Consider the following 18,768-nt stretch of genomic DNA (forward strand, 5'->3'; position numbering starts at 1 on the left):
GACAAAAAACACGGACACGTACTGTTGCAGATGTGGAACCAGAACTGCACAATGCTGCAAACAGCGGGTCGCTGTTTTTCATATGCATGCAGGTGTGTGGGAGATTGCAGCTCAGTTTCATTGTTTGAGGGGACTGCTCAATTTTGGGGGTAGATATTTACCCCTTACTCTCCTGCTCTTTGGTTACTGGATCTATTACAACAGAAAAAGGCTTGCATTTATGTAGCCCCTTTCATGATGTCTCAAAGCACTCTATAGCCAATGAAATACTTATTGAAGTGTAGACATTGTTGTAATGTAGGAAACGCAGCAGCCAATTTTGCGCATAGCAAGCTCCCACAAACAGCAATGTGACAATGACCAATCTTTTAGTGATGTTGATTGAGGGACTAATATTGGCCAGGACACCGGGGATAACTCCATTGAAATAGTACCATGGGATGTTTTACATCCACCTGAGAGAGCGGGGGGGCGCGTAGGGTGCATAACGTCTTATCTGAAAGGTGGCACCCCCGACAATGCCTTCCTACTGCACTGGAGTGTCATCCTAGATACTTGTGCTCAATCTCTGGAGTGGGACTCGAACTCACAACCTTTTGACTCAGTGGCGAGTGCACTACCATGGCTGACACTAATTGGCATTGTTCTTCATAGTCACTAGCAGAGGACAGTTTATGTTGAGAGTGCTTCCAAGATTAAGCCGCAGACTACTTGATATTTTCTCACTTCCAAGAAAAGGAGGCTGCACTCATAGATTATGATGTGACTCAGCCACATACTTGCAACCAGTAGCAAGAGTTTAAAATTCTTATTCTTATTTTCCAATCCCTCCATGCCCTTGCCCCTCCCAGTCTCCGTAACCTCCTCCAGCCCTACAACCCTCAGATATCTGCAATCCTCCAATTCCGCCCCTTTGAGTAACCACAATTTTAACCACTCCACCATTGGTGACAATGATTTCAGCTGCCGAAACCCTAAGCTCCGAATTCCCCTTTAACCTTTCCCCTTTAAGGTGAGCCTTAGAACCTCTTCTTCTTAGGTTCCTCGACTCCGAGGGACTGCATATCTCTTTGACCAAGCTTTTGATCATCTGTCCTAATATCTCATGTGACTCTGTGTCAAATTTTGTTTGATAATGTGGGGAAGCCTTGGCATATTTTCTCTTAGGTGGTCCCTCGTATTGAGGATGACTTGCTTCCACACCAAAAAGGGATGAGTTGACATCATCATCATCATCATCATAGGCAGTCCCTCAAATCGAGGATAACTTGCTTCCAACAAAAAGTTCACAAGTGTTTCAATGAAGGACTTAAAATTCCAGGTCCCAAACTACATGTTGAAGGGTGGAAGATGCTGTGCGTGGATTTTTTTAACGTGTGGTGACCGTTGCATACCAGCCAACACACAGGCTTGACAGAGCTAGGTCTTGGTCCAGTGGCAAGGATTAACCAAGATGGCTGGACACCAGCTCTGCTGCATGGACCTAATGCGCACACATATCGCATAATGCTGCCCCAGGTCCCTCACCTCAGCTGGGCCCTGAACTCACGCCTCTCCTGGGCACCGATCATGTCACTCTGCAATTTCTTGCCGCTCTTGCTGTACCTGCCCACGCTCCAATCAGCGACCTGGGTTATGATGACGTCCAATCCAGTCGTCTTCCTCCAAGACGTCGCTCTCCTGCACTACCTCGCGCTGCTCCCAGAAGTGGTATGCTCCTTTTATGGTCCAGACCTGCGGCTGGTGTTCTCACTTAGGACGGGGCCGCCACACTGGTTCTAGCATCGCACATTTTACTACATTAAAGTCATAATATAATTGCAAGTTGTTTGTTGTAAGGATCCACGACTCTCCAGTGTGAAACTTGAACAAGCATTGAGCTGGGCCCTTTGGAATAGCAAGATCAGTCATGATTCTTGTGGTCTCCCTGGTTGTTGAATAGTTAAAGTGGGAGTGTCATCATCCTCATTATCATAGGCAGGTCCTCAGAATCGAGGAAGACATGCTTCCACTCCTGAAGTGAGATCTTTGGTGGCTGAACAGTCCAACATGAGAGCCACAGACCCCGTCACGGGTGGGACTAGTTCGCCGCAAGCTCCCTCCGCCACCCGCGCTTGACCCCTACATGCTCTCGCCATTGAGACTCGAGGCGCCCAGCACCCCCCCGATGCACCTCCCCCACTCAGAGCGGTCCTGGGTCAGGGACACCTGTCAGTGGGGATGTCGCACCCCATCAGGGAGGCTCTGAGAGTGTCCCTGTAGCCTTTCTGCTGCCCACCTTTGGCTCATTTGCCGTGAAGGAGCTCCGAGTAGGGCACTTGCTTTGGGAGTCTCATGTCTGGCGTGCAAACTATGTGGCCTGCCCAGTGAAGCTGATCGAGTGTGGCCAGTGCTTCAATGCTGTGGATGTTAGCCTGAATGAGGACGCTGATGTTGGTGCGCCTGTCCTCCCAGGGGATTTGTAGGATCTTGCGGAGACATCGTTGGTGATATTTTTCCAGCAACTTGAGGTGTCTGCTGTACATGGTCCATGTCTCTGAGCCAGGAATTACTACAGCCCTGTAGACCATGAGCTTGGTGGCAGTTTTGAGGGCCTGGTCTTCAAACACTCTTTTCCTCAGGCGGCCGAAGGCTGCACTGGCGCACTGGAGGCGGTGTTGGATCTCATCGTCGATGCCTGCTCTTGTTGATAGGAGGCACACGAGATATGGGAAGTGGTCCACATTGTCCAGGGCCGCGCCATGGATCTTGATGACTGGGGCCGGGGGCAGTGCTATGCGGTGAGGACAGGCAGGTGGAGGACCTTTGTCTTACGGATGTTTAGCGTAAAGCCTATGCTTTCGTATGCCTCAGTAAATAAGTCGACTATGTCCTGGAGTTCAGCCTCTGCACGTGCGCACGTCTAGATTGAGAAAGTAGCTGATGGACCCATTGTATTCTTCAGGGAGGTATTCTGACTGCATTGCAGTGACAATGGGAGTGGGAGCGTACCCTGCTCGTCCCAGCCCCTCCCAGTTTTTTGGTGTTGAAGGATCAGTTGACCTTCATATATTTTGGAAGTGTCAATATTGTAGATCTGTGTCCATGCTTCTCACCAATTAATCCATCCTCAATTGGTTTGTTTGCAGACTGCTCAGATGTACCAGGCACTGAAAATGCCCAAGGTGAGTCTTTGAGAGCTCACTATTGTGCTAGATTGAGAAGGAGCTGATAGAGCCATTGTATTCTTCAGGGAAGCATACTGACTGCATTGCAGTGACAATAGGATGTTTCTGGCTCTTCATTGATCTTTTGAGTATGTATGAATGGTAAGTTTTGCAGGGCGTTAGTAACCAGTCTCAACCTTAAGTTTTGCCATGAGACCAGGGACTAGAAACCAGCCTGCCCAAATGTCCCAAGATACTTGTGTTACCATGCAAAATTTGACACCAAACCGCATGGAAATATTGGGACAGGTGACCAAAAGCTTGGTCAAAGACATGGGTTCTAAGGAGTGCCTTAAAAGCAAAGGTTTAGAGAGGGAATTCCAGAACTTATGTCCTAGGCAACTGAAGACACAGCTGGAAATAGGAGATGTACAAGAGGCCAGATATCAAGAGTTGTAGGGCTGGAGGAAGTTGAGATAGGGAAAGGTGAGGCAAGACTATGGAGGGATTTGAATACAAGGATGAGAATTTTAAAGGGAGGTGTTGTCAGATCCAGGGCCAATGTAGATTGCCCAGGGTTGATGGGTGAACAGGATTTTTTGCAAGCTGAAATTTATGGAGGGAGAGAGGCCAGCCAGACCATTCAAATAGTCACATCTGGAGGTGATAAAGCCATGGTGATGGCATCAGCAGCCAATGGGCTAAGACAGGGATAGATATGCAATATTATGGAGGTGAAAAATAGGTCTTTGTGATGGAGGATATAGGGTCAGAAGCTCAGGTCAAATAGATGCTGAGGTTGCAAAGAGTCTGGTTTAGCTTCAGTATGGCCAGGAATGGAATAGATAGCTAGGAAACTGTGGCATGGACCAAGACAATGGCTTTGTTCTTCCAATATTTAGTTGGAGGAAATTTCTACTCATCCAACACTGGATGGCAGACAAGCAGTGTGTCAAATCAGAGACCAGGCAGGTTGGGGGGGGGGGGGGGGCAAATCAAACAAGCTGGAGGTAGAGCTGGGTGTCTCAGCATGTGGAAATAGCTGAAACAGGAAGCTTTTCTCTCTTGACTCGAAGGCAGGGGGGGGGGGGGGGGGTAGGGGCAGCACAGATCGTTAGTAACTGGATATAGAACCACATTGAGTGTTGATGGATGCAAAGTTGCACTCTTGGCTGAAGATGTAGAGTTTGAAAAAGTAATCAAGAAATACTTAAGTCAGTCTCATGAAACTTCACCAAAATGGGTATACAACAGTATACTAATTTCCCACAAAGCAAAGAGGCACAAAAATCTGAGACTCAAATCATTTGCAATTGTTATTTATTTCTTTGCCCGCCAAGCAGGGTGTGTGTTCATTTGTTCAAAGATTTCATACACTAAAGTATAAACTTCACCAGATACCACCAGGGTCTTGTACCACACATCTCAGAATGGTGCAGGAAAGTTTCATTCACACTCAATGTGTCCTTAAAAACATGGTTTTTAAAAAGTTCATCTTTTTAGTTTAAACAACCATCAGCAGTAATGCAAGAATTTCCCCCACCTGTGGAGCAGTCAAGTACCTCCACATTCTCAGGTGATTGGAGTCTCAGCCCAAGTGTGGGAACATCTCAGTTCACTGCTGGCTATGGTGCAGTTTGTGAAAACTTTACAATAAAGACACTTGGTTCATTACTAGGATATATGTTTCAAGAGTTATGCTGAATAAATATTGGCAGCCCACCAAAATAAAACTAGCTACCTACATCACCAAACATTTGTATAAAAGTTACTTAATTTGGGGAGGGGATAGGGACAGGTGAAGGTAGCATTCGTGGTCCCGGTGTACAAAACTCTCTGCCTGTACAGCCAAGAAAAACATCATTTAGGACAGTTATTGCCTCTACATTTAAACACAGCTTCAAATACAACTTGAAAACATTAAAAACAAGATCCATTACTCAGACAGAACTACAGAGAGCACATTTAGCAAAACAAAACCTGTGCTTGATAAATCCAAATATACATTCACACGTGTAGCCAGTCAAACACTCTCCTGGGCATTTAGAAGTAGAATTTTCAACGATTAAATAGCACAGAAAATAAATAAAAAATAAAACAGTCCATATATAGTACACATGGCGATTTTCTTGGCTTTTCAAGCAATGACATTTCCCATTCCGACTGATCCGTCACACAAATTGCAGATGTTTAGAAACCTCAGGACTCACATCCTCCTCCACTAGCGGCAGGTACATGTTGTGGCGATCATATCATTGTACTCCTTGTAAACGATGGAGCCATCGTTTTCCAGAGTGAGCACGCTCAAGGGATTATACTGCGAAGGGACGCAGGAAGGGCGAGGGATCGACGAGTCCACCTTCTCGTACAGGATATTCTGGATCAAGGTGTGGACGGGGGAACCGTAGCGATGGCTCAGCGCCCGGGGGCAGCTGCCCTTGCAGTAGCGAGGATTGTAGTTGTGGGGAGCGATGATCCAGTGGTCCCAGAGCAGCTGGCTGAAAGACAAACGGAAATCGTGAAGCTGGCACTCATGATCAGGGTACTGGAACCAGGGGAGGCGGTGAGCTTTCGGCAAGTCCAGGGGCGAGGTGCCCAGCTCGTCACTTTTCGGACCGCGACGCCGGCGGCCGGACCTTGTGCCCGCTCTCTCGCCGTCGACGAGACTTTTTCTCGGTCTCGCTGCTCGGCCCAGCCTGGACTGGGTGCCGAGCTGAGCCGGGAGCCAGCTGTGAGGAACCTGTTCACGCGTGTCGTTGAGGAACAAGAGCAGGGAGGGCACCGCCACTGTCACTTTCAGCATGCCCTCTGAAATTCCCCGGCTGGCCGTGCGGTTTGCGCCTGGTTGGCCCGGTCGGGCGCACGTGTAGCGGAACACCATGTGCAGCTCCCCCCGGCGAGGCCCGACAAACGGCTGGAGGAAAGAGGCCAGGTCCACCTCTACCCACTTGCGCCTCTTCCTGCGCTCGAAGCGCACACGGATGTGCTGTGACCGCAAGTCGTTGGAGCACATCTGGTCCGACAGCGGATCGAGGTCTTGGACCGTGAGATTGCAGTGGCACAGCATCGGAAAGTACGCCGATTTATCGACAGGGTACAGGAGTACAGATCGCAGTAATTGCTCGTGAGAAGTGACAGGACCCAAGCCGTAGAAAACATCTTGCTCAAATGCTAAAAAAAAGATTAAATGTTACCAGGTGTAACTGATTTGCAAGAATCAATGCATACATTTTTTTTTTAATTCGTAGCCAATCGTTCCAATTCTTTGTCAAATCACAAACGCCAGAGGTCACCTTGCACACGCCAAGGATCACTCTGCGCCAATGCTCTTAGCCAAAAGGCCTAGAGCCACTGCACCGTTCCTGGAAGTACTGCAATACCAGGTTCGTGCCATGGAGGTGGATGGGTCAGGTCCCCCACACACCTCCGTGGAGGTGGATGGGTCAAGCCACCCCACCCACCTCCTGTCAATGCATACATGTTATAGTGAGTTAGGTACTAAAGCTGTCAAATTAAGGCGATTGGCAAAAGAACCAAAACTGGCAAAAGAACCAAACTTTAAAAAAAACTTTACGCAGCGAATGATCGGAAATGCAGTGCCCGAAAGGGTGGCGGAGGCAGATTCGATTACTGCTTTCTAAGGAGTTAGATAAGTACATGGCGAAACATTTGCAGGGCTACGGGGAAAGGATTAGCCGAAGTTCTCTTGCAGAGCTGGATCAGAGGGAGGCTTTAAATTGAATATCTTAATGACCTCGCATCCAACGCGAAATCCGTTTGGTACAGTTGACAACTCCTGTACCATCACTGCGACAATAAATATCATCCTGTGCCCCGCTCCAGAAATCTACAAAGTCACAGCATAGAAAAATGGCAATTGGAACAGGAAATACGTCGGCCAGGCAGCATTGGCCTGAAACGTTAACTTTCTCTGCCCACAGATGCTGCCGAATCTGCTGAGTATTTCAAGCAGTCTCCCTTCCATTTCAGATTGCCAGCAACCGCAGTATTTTGCATTGGATAGAAAAATGGCAAACATAAAACTCGGTGACACGCGATATATCGCAAGCGATCCGCGACAGCAACTTTAAAAACACGGGCAATATATTTGCTAAAGTCATTTAAAAAACCAGCACCTTGTAAACAAGGCGACTTTGGAAGATTGATTCTTCTAATATGTCGTTTGAAACATGAGGCTACACTGAAATCGGACCTTACCCTCCGTATCGCGGGATTCGGCTCGTGGCGTTAATAACCTCACGGTATTATACCGGTGATCAGTCGGTCTTTTGGGAACTCCGTCCTGCGTTGCGGACATAGTGTAGAATCTTTTCATATACTTCAGATACTTTGCATCGGGTTTTGTCGGAACCCGGTAGTCCCAGCCATTCTTGTCCATTAACAATTTTAACAGAGGAACCAGATTATAATCCTCAGGATTTTGGATTACCTCCAGGCTGCTGGAGCTGGTTGGAGTGGTGGGAGAGGTGGAACTGCTCAACAACGCTAGCCAAATACTGCAGCGAAGACACAAAAGGACACCTTTCACAACACACATAGTTCTTCAAACAGCGACTAGCCCAACACACTCAACAAAAGATACTCAGCTCAATAGAATTAAAGTCACTTGGTCGATGACCCTTATAAAGGGTCAGGTGCAACCACCTTATTAAGACCATCAATAACGGATCATTTAATAATCAGTGCAAGGACAACAGGCCCTTGTAAGGCATACAAGAATGTTGTGATCGTATTAGTAGTTTGATGAAATTAATATGGTTTTACAGAAATGTGCAATTGGACTTAAAAAAATAGGTTCAACAGAGTTTAGCTATCAAGATGGGATAAGCTTTGGGGCATTGCAGGGTATTGGCAAATAAACCTAAAAAAGTTTTTTTTTTAACAATTCACGATGAAGCTGCCACTTTAAAGCTATCAGTGTAAGATTTTGTAACTATTTGTAACTGCATTAACAATGATCTCTAGCTCCTGTAAGCCCCATTCATGCTTGAGGCTCCCATTCCCATCCCGCTATTAATGCTTATTAGCTTGAGCAAACCCTGTATTTAAAACAAATTGTTCCTGGGATGTTCCTGGGATGTGGGCGTCGCTGGCAAGGCTAGCATTTATGCCCATCCTTAATTGCCCTTGAGAAGGTGGTAGTGAGCCATCTTCTTGTACCGCTGCAGTCCGTGTGATGACGGTACTCCCATAGTGCTGTTAGGGAGGGAGTTCCAGGATTTTACCCAGCAACAATGAAGGAACGGCGATATATTTCCAAGTTAGGATGGTGTGTGACTCGGAGGTGAACGTGGAGGAGACGGTGTTCCCATGCGCCTGCTGCCCTTGCCCCTCTAGGTGGTAGAGGTCGCGGGTTTGGGAGGTGCTGTCGAAGAAACCTTGGTGAGTTGCTGCAGTGCATCCTGTGGATGGTACACATTGCAGTCACGGTGTGCCGGTAGTGGAGGGCGTGAATGTTTAAGGTATGTGTCATGTCTTCAACTGTCATTGTAAGCCATGTATAAACTGACCTAAGTTGTACACCGTGATAACACTGACCACTAGGTGGTGAACTTGTGGGCAACACTCCTAACCTGGACTTTCAGGTATAAAAGGGGAAGCTCCACCCACCTTCATCACTTCAGTGCTGGAATAAAGGTTACTGGTCACAGAGTGACCTTCTCTCAAGTATGGGCCTCGTGTGCATTTGTACTGTATAGTAAGGACATATCATTGGTGAAGAGAAACTGGGATTTAAACCACGTGAGCATGGCCACTAGCAGCACAGACGAGAGGTACTGTGTTGGTGATGATTGGGACGATTTTATTGAGAGATTACAGCAAAGTTTCATCACTAAGGAATGGCTGGGACAGGATTCGCCCGACAAACGCAGGGCTCATCTCCTGACGGTTTGTGGATCCAGGACATACTCCCTGATGAAGGACCTTCTAGCACCAGAGAAGCCGGTGAACAAGATTTTTGAAGAGCTCAGTAAGTTGATTGGGGAACACTTTAAACCAGCAAGCAGCATGCACATGGCGAAACACTGGTTTTACATTTACCGGTGGCGAGAAGGGCAAAGCGTTCCAGACTTCGTGGCAGATCTCAGGCGACTGGCGAGCCTGTGTAAGTTCCCAGATGCATGCAGAGCGGAGATGCTGCAAGACTTTTTTTTATTGAGGGCATCGGGCACGCTGGGGTTTTCAGGAAACTGATTGAGACCAAAGACTTGACACTGGAAACCGTGGCTTTGATGGCCCAGACATTCATCTCAGAGGAGGAAGAGACCAGAACGATGGTTGACAAAAATCTTGGCTTAAATGCAGCAAATGGACAGGGAGTCAACATTGTTAACGCGGCACACAGTTCTCCAGGCAGACAAGGGCAATCGGACATGCCCGAGCATGTAGTCGAACCCAAAGGGGGAATTCAACAGAGACAATGGCTAGCTGAACGGCAATTCACGCCATCGCAAGGGACAATGCGGCCATCAACACCTGTCAATGGTGCGTTTAAGGACAGTTACAGAGACAGTCAGAGACGATTGACTGGTAATGGACCTTTTGTTTCCAACAATGGCTCATGTTGGAGGTGTGGAGGCAAACACACAGCCAGAGCTTGCAGGTATCAGCAATATACCTGCAGAAATTGCAACATCAGCGGTCACTTGGCGCGTATGTGCAGGAAGCCTGCAGCCAGGTTGATGTACAAGGAGGACGGGCCCGATGTAAGCCCTACGAGGCCAAATGGACACTGGGGGAAATCGCTGGAAGCTGAAGTTCAGCGAGTTCATGTGGAGCACATATACAGTTCATACACCAGGACGCCACCGATAATGATGAAAGTGCTCCTCAATGGCATCCCAGTATCAATGGAGCTAGACTCGGGGGCCAGCCAGTCCCTGATGGGTATCAAACAGTTCGAAAAGTTGTGGGCGTCCAAGGCCAGGAGGCCAAAATTATTGCCGATTGACGCACAGCTACGGACATATACAAAAGAGATCATTCCGGTGCTAGGCAGCGCCACGGTAGTCGTGACCCACAAAGATTCGGAGAACAGGTTGCCACTCTGGATTGTCCCGGGGGACGGTCCTGCACTGCTGGGGAAGAGTTGGCTTGCTGTCATGAACTGGAAATGGGGCGATGTCAATGCAATTTCTTCTGTGGAGCGAATATCATGCTCACAGGTCCTGGACAAATTTGACTCACTATTTCAATCCGGCATTGGCACTTTCATGGGGACCAAGGTAGTGATTCAAATAAACCCGCACGCCAGGCCTGTACACCACAAAGCCAGAGCGGTGCCTTACGTGATGCGAGAAAAGATAGAAGGCAAATTGGACTGCCTGCTGAGGGAAGGCATCATCTTGCCAGTCGAATTCAGTGATTGGGCGAGCCCGATTGTGCCGGTGCTCAAGGCGGATGGGTCGGTCAGGATATGTGGTGATTACAAGGCCACCATCAATCGGGTGTCACTCCAAGACCAGTACCCGCTACCGAGAGCGGAGGACCTCTTTGCGACGCTATCCGGTGGCAAACTTTTTTCAAAATTGGACCTGACCTCAGCTTACATGACCCAGGAGCTGGCGAGTGAGTCAAAGAAGCTGACCACCATCACGACACACAAGGGATTGTTTGAGTATAACAGATGTCTGTTCGGGATTCGCTCGGCCACCGCGATCTTTCAACGAAACATGGAAAGTCTCCTCAAGTCGATTCCAAGGACGGTGGTTTTTCAAGACGACATCCTCATCACGGGTTGTGATACTGAAGAACACCTCCACAACCTGGAGGAGGTGCTACGCAGACTGGACCGGGTAGATCTGCGACTGAAAAAGGCGAAGTACATCTTCCTAGCTCTAGAGGTAGAATTCCTGGGGATGAGGGTAGCAGCAGACGGGATCAGACCTCCTGCGTCCAAAACGGAAGTGATCCAGAGGACACCCAGACCCCGTAACACAATGGAGCTGCGTTCGTTCCCGGGGCTCCTGAACTATTTTGGTAACTTTCTTCCCAAATTGAGCACGCTGTTAGAGCCGCTACATGTGCTTCTACGCAAAGGTCGTGAATGGGTCTGGAGGGACAGCCAGGAAAGGGCTTTTGATAGAGCAAGCAATTTGTTATGCTCCAACAATCTGTTAACGCTATATGACCCATGTAAGAAACTTATTTTAACGTGTGATGCGTCGTCCTATGGGGTCGGGTGTGTGTTGCAGCATGTTAATGCCAAGGGTCAGTTACAGCCGGTAACTTATGCCTCCAGAAGTCTGTCACAGGCAGAAAGGGACTACGGGATGGTCGAAAAGGAAGCACTTGCATGTGTATATGCAGTAAAAAAAATGCACCAGTACCTGTTTGACAGGAAATTTGAGCTGGAGACAGATCACAAACCCTTTACGTCCCTTTTGGCCGACAACAATGCAAATGCGTCGGCCCGCATACAGAGGTTAGCCGCCTATGACTGTACAATTCGGCACAGACTGGGCACCGAAAACTGCGCCGATGCACTCAGCAGGCTCCCACTAGCCACCACCGAGGGGGCAACCAAGCATGCTGCTGAGATGGTCATGGCTGTTGAAGCTTTCGAAAGCGAAGGCTCACCCGGGACAGCCCGTCAGATCAAAGTCTGGACTAATAGAGACCCGCTACTGCCTTTAGTCAAGAAATGTGTCCTGAGTGGGGACTGGGCAACCGTGTACAGGGCATGCCCTGAGGAATTTAAACCATTTCACAGGTGCAAGGATGAACTCTCGATTCAGGCCGATTGCCTACTATGGGGAAACCGAGTAGTCATGCCCCAGATGGGCAGAGAGGCATTCATCCGAGAACTCCACAAGGAGCACTCGGGCATTGTCATGATGAAGGCAATTGCCAGGTCACATGTTTGGTGGCCAGGGATAGATGCAGACCTGGAACTTCGTGTTCGCAGGTGCAACATGTGTGCCCAGCTGGGTAATGCGCCCAGGGATGCCCCCCTTAGCCCCTAGTCCTGGCCCGCCAAGCCATGGTCACGCATCCATGTGGACTACGCAGGTCCCTTCATTGGAAAAATGTTTTTGTTTGTAGTAGACGCCTACTCCAAATGGATTGAGTGTGACATTCTCAATTCAAGCACATCCTCTGAAAGTCTACGGGCAATGTTTGCCGCTCATAGTCTACCGGACGTCTTGGTCAGCGACAATGGCACGTGCTTTACAAGCATTGAGTTCCAGGACTTCATGGCAGGAAATGCTATCAACCATGTCAGAACGGCACTGTTCAAGCTGGCCTCAAACGGCCAGGCAGAATGAGCAGTGCAGATAATCAAACAGGGGATGCTCAGAATCCAAGGGGGTTCCCTACAAAGCCGCTTATCACGCCTCCTGTTGGCCAATAGATCCCGACCACACTCGCTCACAGGGGTTCCACCCACAGAGCTGCTAATGAAAAGGACGCTCAAAACTAGGTTATCCCTTATACATCCCACCATGAAAGAAATTGTTGAGAGCAGGCGCCAGTCACAATTTGACTACCATGACAGAAATGCGAGGGCATGATGTATTGGTGTCAATGGCCCTGTCTTTGTCCTCAACTATGCTGCAGGGCCCAAATGGCTCGCAGGCACTGTGATTGTCAAAGAGGGGAATAGGATTCTGGTAGTTAAACTTACCAATGGACAAATCTGCCGCAAACACATGGATCAAACAAAAAGGAGGTTCAGCAACCCCATAGAAGAAGCAGAGGAAGAACATGATGTAGAGTTCACTCCACCACAGGTGACCGAACACCGGAACCAAGTGGAGGAGAGCCCAGTCACTGTGGGCAGTCCGGACAGGCTTGAGGCACCGTAAACAGCAGACACTCAGGCCAGCGCCCAACAACTGGAGCCCCAACTCAGGTGCTCTACAAGGGAGCGTAATTCACCAGAGAGACTTAACCTGTGATCCCAATAAGACTTTGGGTGGGCAGGGCGGGGGGGCGCGGGGAGGTGATGTCATGTATTCAACTGACATTGTAATCCATGTATAAACTGACCTAAGTTGTACACCGTGAGAACACTGACCAATAGGTGGTGAACTTGTGGGAGACACTCCTAACCTGGGCTTTCAGTATAAAAGGGGAAGCTCCACCCACCTTCATCACTTCAGTGCTGGAATAAAGGTTACTGGTCACAGAGTGACCTTCTCTAAAGTATGGGCCTCATGTGTATTTGTACTGTATAGTAAGGACATATCAGTATGTATGGCTATTGATGTTCCCTATGAGCTTCTTGAGGGTGTTTTTTTTAAACAGGATTCCTAAGAATTTGACGTCCTGTGCCAGGAAAACACACTTCGAGCGTTTCAACCTGAGCCCCATGCGATCCAACTGACTAAGAACCTCCTCCAGGTTCTTGAAGTGCTCCATGGTGCCCAGACCTGTAACCGATATGTTGTCCTGGAAGACTACTATCAGGCTTTCCATGTTCCGCTGGAAGATTGCTGCAGCCGATCGAATCCCGAACGGGCACCGGTTGTAAATAAACAGACCTTAGTGCGTGTTCATGCAGGTGAGCCCTTTCGAAGGCTCCTCCAGCTCCTGCAGGCCGAGGTCAGGTCCAGCTTGGTGAAAGTCTTCCCTTCAGCCAGGGTCGCAAATAGGTCGTCTGCCTTGGGTAGCGGGAAATGGTCCTGCAGTGAAAAACGATTAATTGTTACTTTATAGCCACTGCAAATTCTAACTGTACCATCCTCCTTGAGTCCCGGAACAATCGGACTGGCCCAGTCGTTGAACTCCACCGGCGCGATGATGCCTTCATATTGCAGCCTGTCCAGTTTGATTTCCACTTTTTCACGCATCATGTACGGTAACGCCCAAGCCTTGTGGTGGATGGGTCGCGTACTGGGAATCAAATGGATCTGCACTTTCGCTCCCGAGAAACTTCCAATGCCTGGTCAAATAACGAAGGGAATTTGCTTAGAACCTGGGTGCATGCAGTGTCGTCAACTGACGAGAGCGCTCGGATGTCGTCCCAGTTCCAGTGGATTTTCCCCAGCCAGCTTCTGCCAAACAATGTGGGGCCATCTCTGGCACAATCCACAGCGGGAGTTCCTGTACTGCTCCATCATAGGAGACTTTGACTTCAGCACTGCCAATTACAGGGATTAGTTCCTTTTGTATAAGTCCTTGGTTTGGTGTGTATGGGGCTGAGCTTGGGCCTGTGTGCCTTCTTCCCCCACAGCCTGTTGAAGGCGTTTTACTCATTATGGACTGACTTGCCCCCGTGTCCAGCTCCATAGACACTGGAATACCATTCAGTTCAACTTTCAACATTATTGGTGGGGATTTTGTCATGAACATGTGTGCCCCGTACACCTCTGCTCCTCTGCATGAGTTTCCAATTCCGTCTGATCCACTGTGGACCGATCTTCCTCTGCAACGTGGTGGTTTGCAGGGTTTTGAAGCTCGCCTGCACATTCGTTAGAGGTGTCCCGTTGTTCTGCAGCCATTGCACGCATAGTGCTTAAAGCAGCATTGATGGGGCCGATGATCACCTCCACAGTGCCAACAGGGTGTTAACTGCCTCGCATTAACAGATGATGGAGGACTCTGGGTGAAATGAGGTCGGGCCACAGCAGCCGGCGTGTACGTTCTGTCCTGTACATTTCTGCTCAAAACCGACGTTACTTTATGGACAGTACTGGCCAAAACTTCTTTGTTCTGCGAAATCTGCTTGGTGTTGTCGCTGGTGGACATAAATGCCTGGGCTATCGTTATGGCTTTACTCCGATTCAGAGTTTCTATAATCAACAGTTTGCGAAGGATTGTCTCATGTCCGATGCCCAATACAAAAAAGTCTCTGAGCATTTATTCTAGGAATCCCTCAAACTCACTATGTCCTGCAAGGCACCTTAGATCGGCGACGTAGCTCGCCACTTCCTGGTCCTCCGATTGTTGACACGTGTAGAACCGATATCTCGCCATCAAAACACTTTCCATAGGATTTAGGTGCTCCCGGACCAATGTACGCAGTTCTTTGTAGGATTTCTCTGTTTCTTTAGCCGGGGCCAGGAGATTCTTCTTGAGGCCATAGATTGTGGCCCCACAGACAGTTAGGAGGATCACACTTCATTTGGTCGCGTTCTTGCCCCCTTCCAGATCATTGACTACTCCACGAAGGCCTCCTAATCTTCCCCCTCTGAGAACTTTTCCAGGATGCCGACTGTTCTTTGCATTTTTGCATGGTTCGTTACCTCATTGCCAATTGTTATACTCATAATAAATGGTCAGACCGAGTACTGTGTGTAATGACCAGTAGTTTATTGTAGTTCCAGAGTGCGGGTACCTCATGAGTGGCCTGCTTATATACTGTACTCCCAAGGGATGCTGGGATCCCTTGGGACTCCAACTGGTAGGCCCTCTGGTGGACAGATATGATGAAGGTTACAAGGCGTTAAATACATAACAGAAACTATATAGTAAATGTTTTCCTACAGATGCAGTAAAGGTGTAGCAAAGAAAATTTGAGATTGGAGACTTTCTGGCTACAGGTTTTGGACAGCAGGCAGAAGGCCCCATAGCCAGTGGACTTTACTCCTCTATTTCCAGGCAAAGCAAAGGCACTGCCAATGATGGGCATGCACCAGGTGAAAATCACATCTAGGTAATGTCCTGAACTGATATAATAGGAAGACTCCGGTCCCATTCCGTTACACTTTCACTATACTCTTAATTTTTTTTCTTTTCAAATATTCATCCACTTCCCTTTTAAAAGATATGCATTCCGCTCACACTAGTATTTCTGGAAAGATATTCCATTTCCTAAAAACCCTCTGCTTAAAAATACCTCTTCTAACCCCTTCATTATTTGATTTATGCCCAGGCTTACTGGAGAGGAAAATTGTCCCTTAAATGTTTTGAGCACTTTGCCTGTTCATCTTCCTGATTGTAACTATCATTTTCCAGAACATCCGTTCGTGTATGGTACTGTCATCATCTGAGATTCCTGCTTGCAGTAATCTTGATCTGTGCTGGATGCAAAAGATACATTTTCTCTCTGGGCCCGAACTTGGTGGCCTTACCGCTTGCTGCCGCCGGCGGCCACCGACTGCCACTGAGTTTTTTCGGCGGTCTCCCACCCCGTTGCCAGTTTCCACTAGACCTCCCGTTAACGGGAGGGAAGGACCGCTGGGAACCGCCCGCTGACGGCCACTAGCGCGCAAGGCACGTAAGTGGCCTCCCGCCCGCTGAGCTGGCAGATTCCTCCGGGCGGGAGTCGGTGGCAGCAGGGGGAAGGACCGCTGCATGGAGGCAGGTCTAACCCCAACGGTATTGATTGGGCTAACCAAACTGGTAGCAATGCGGTGGAGGAGGATTTCCTGGAGTATATTAGGGATGGTTTTCTAGACCAATATGTCGAGGAACCAACTAGAGAGCTGGCCATCCTAAATTGGGTGATGTGTAATGAGAAGGGACTAATTAGCAATCTTGTTGTGCGAGGCCCCTTGGGGAAAAGTGACCATAATATGGTAGAATTCTTTATTAAGATGGAGAGTGACACGGTTAATTCGGAAACTAGGGTCCTGAACTTAAGGAAAGGTAACTTCAACGGTATGAAGCGTGAATTGGCTAGAATAGACTGGCAAAGGATACTTAAAGGATTGATGATGGATAAGCAATGGCAAACATTTAAAGATCATATGGATGAACTTCAGCAATTGTACATCCCTGTCTGGAGTAAAAATAAAACAGGGAAGGTGGCTCAACCGTGGCTAACAAGGGATATTAAGGATAGCGTTAAAACCAAGGAAGAGGCATATAACTTGGCTAAAAAAAGTAACAAACCTGAGGACTGGGAGAAATTTAGAATTCAACAGAGTAGGACTAAGGGTTTAATTAAGAGGAGAGAAATAGAGTACGAGAGGAACCCCTCTAAACTTCCGAATGTACTAGGGGACAGTGGGTCTAGTGAGAAGGAGGAACTGAAGGATATCCTTATTAGGCGGGAAATTGTGTTAGGGAAATTGATGGGATTGAAAGCCGCTAAATCCCCGGGGCCTCATAGTCTGCATCCCAGAGTACTTAAGGAAGTGGCCTTAGAAATAGTGGATGCATTGGTGATCATTTTTCAACAGTCTATCGACTGGATCAGTTCCTATGGACTGGTGGGTAGCTAATGTAACACCATTTTTTAAAAAAGGAAGGAGAGAGACACCAGGGAAATATAGACCGGTTAGCCTGACATCAGTAATGGGGAAAATGTTGGAATCAGGATGAAATAGCATTAAGGATGAAATAGCAGCGCATTTGGAAAGCAGTGACAGGATCGGTCCAAGTCAGCATGGATTTATGAAAGGGAAATCATGCTTGACGAATCTTCTGGAATTTTTTGAGGATGTAACTAGTAGAGTGGACAAAGGAGAACCAGTGGATGTGGTGTATTTGGACTTTCAAAAGGCTTTTGACAAGGTCCCGCACAAGAGATTGGTGTGCAAAATCAAAGCGCATGGTATTGGGGGTAATGTACTGATGTGGATAGAGAACTGGTTGGCAGACAGGAAGCAGAGAGTCGGGATAAACGGGTCCTTTTCAGAATGGCAGGCAGTGACTAGTGGAGTGCCGCAGGGCTCAGTGCTGGGACCCCAGCTCTTTACAATATACATTAACGATTTGGATGAAGGAATTGAGTGTTATTTCTCCAAGTTTGCAGATGACACTAAACTGGGTGGCAGTGTGAGCTGTGAGAGGGACGCTAAGAGACTGCAGGGTGACTTGGACAGGTTAGGTGAGTGGACAAATGCATGGCAGATGCAGTATAATGTGGATAAATGTGAGGTTATCCATTTTGGTGGCAAAAACACAAAGGCAGAATATTATCTAAATGGCAGCAGATTAGGAAAAGGGGAGGCGCAACGAGACCTGGGTGTCATGGTTCATCAGTCATTGAAGGTTGGCATGCAGGTACAGCAGGCGGTGAAGAAGGCAAATGGTATGTTGACCTTCATAGCTAGGGGATTTGAGTATAGGAGCAGGGAGGTCTTACTGCAGTTGTACAGGGCCTTGGTGAGGCCTCACCTGGAATATTGTGTTCAGATTTGGTCTCCTAATCTGAGGAAGGACGTTCTTGCTATTGAGGGAGTGCACCAGACTAATTCCAGGGATGGCTGAACTGTCATATGAGGAAAGACTGAATCAACTGGGCCTTTATTCACTGGGGTTTAGAAGGATGAAAGGGGATCTCATGGAAACGTATAAGATTCTGACGGGACTGGACAGGTTAGATGCGGGAAGAATGTTCCCGATGTTGGGGAAGTCCAGAATCAGGGAACATAGTCTTAGGATAAGGGGTAGGCCATTTAGACTGAGATAAGGAGAAACATCTTCACTCAGAGAGTTGTTAACCTGTGGAATTCCCTGCCGCAGAGAGTTTTTGATGCCAGTTCATTGGATATATTCAAGAGGGAGTTAGATATGGCCCTTACGGCTAAAGGGATCAAGGGGTATGGAGAGAAAGCAGGAAAGGGGTACTGATCAGCCATGATCTTACTGAATGGCGGTGCAGGCTCGAAGGGCTGAATGGCCTACTCCTGCACCTATTTTTTCTATGTTTCTATGTTTCTATGACCCGGATCAGTTACCTGCTTTAGAACAAAATAGGTGCAAT

At 48.1% G+C, this 18,768-nt stretch overlaps 2 protein-coding genes across 3 annotated transcripts in view; one reads left to right on the top strand and one right to left on the bottom strand.

Moving 5' to 3' along the window:
- Nucleotides 1–7: 7 nt before the first annotated feature.
- shroom1 (shroom family member 1) overlaps nt 8–18,768 on the top strand; it is a 195,482-nt gene continuing 176,721 nt past the window's right edge. The window contains exons 1-2 of one of the 2 annotated variants that reach the window (XM_070877200.1): nt 12–92; nt 3,129–3,164. The gene's annotated coding sequence lies outside the window, so the exon portion shown is untranslated. Of the gene's footprint in view, nt 93–3,128; nt 3,165–18,768 lie in introns of both variants that reach the window. The other variant, XM_070877199.1, reaches the window with a different exon arrangement.
- On the bottom strand, nt 4,461–7,704 carry LOC139262439 (growth/differentiation factor 9-like). The gene is made up of 3 exons (XM_070877630.1): nt 7,365–7,704; nt 5,861–6,317; nt 4,461–5,824 (listed from the first exon to the last, which is right to left on the bottom strand). The coding sequence occupies exons 1-3, from the start codon at nt 7,702–7,704 to the stop codon at nt 5,368–5,370; spliced, it is 1,254 nt and encodes a 417-aa protein (XP_070733731.1). The 3' UTR covers nt 4,461–5,367.

Source organism: Pristiophorus japonicus, chromosome 4 (assembly GCF_044704955.1).
Source record: "Pristiophorus japonicus isolate sPriJap1 chromosome 4, sPriJap1.hap1, whole genome shotgun sequence".
Taxonomy (NCBI): Eukaryota; Metazoa; Chordata; class Chondrichthyes; family Pristiophoridae; genus Pristiophorus; species Pristiophorus japonicus.

Coding starts and splice junctions, on each gene's coding strand:
- LOC139262439 (XM_070877630.1), bottom strand. CDS start 7,704: ATGTGTGTTGTGAAAGGTGTCCTTTTGTGTCTTCGCTGCAGTATTTGG. Junction 6,318..7,364: donor CGAATCCCGCGATACGGAGG/GTAAGGTCCGAT, acceptor TCTTTTTTTTAG/CATTTGAGCAAGATGTTTTC. Junction 5,825..5,860: donor CACAGCTGGCTCCCGGCTCA/GCTCGGCACCCA, acceptor CCGAGCAGCGAG/ACCGAGAAAAAGTCTCGTCG.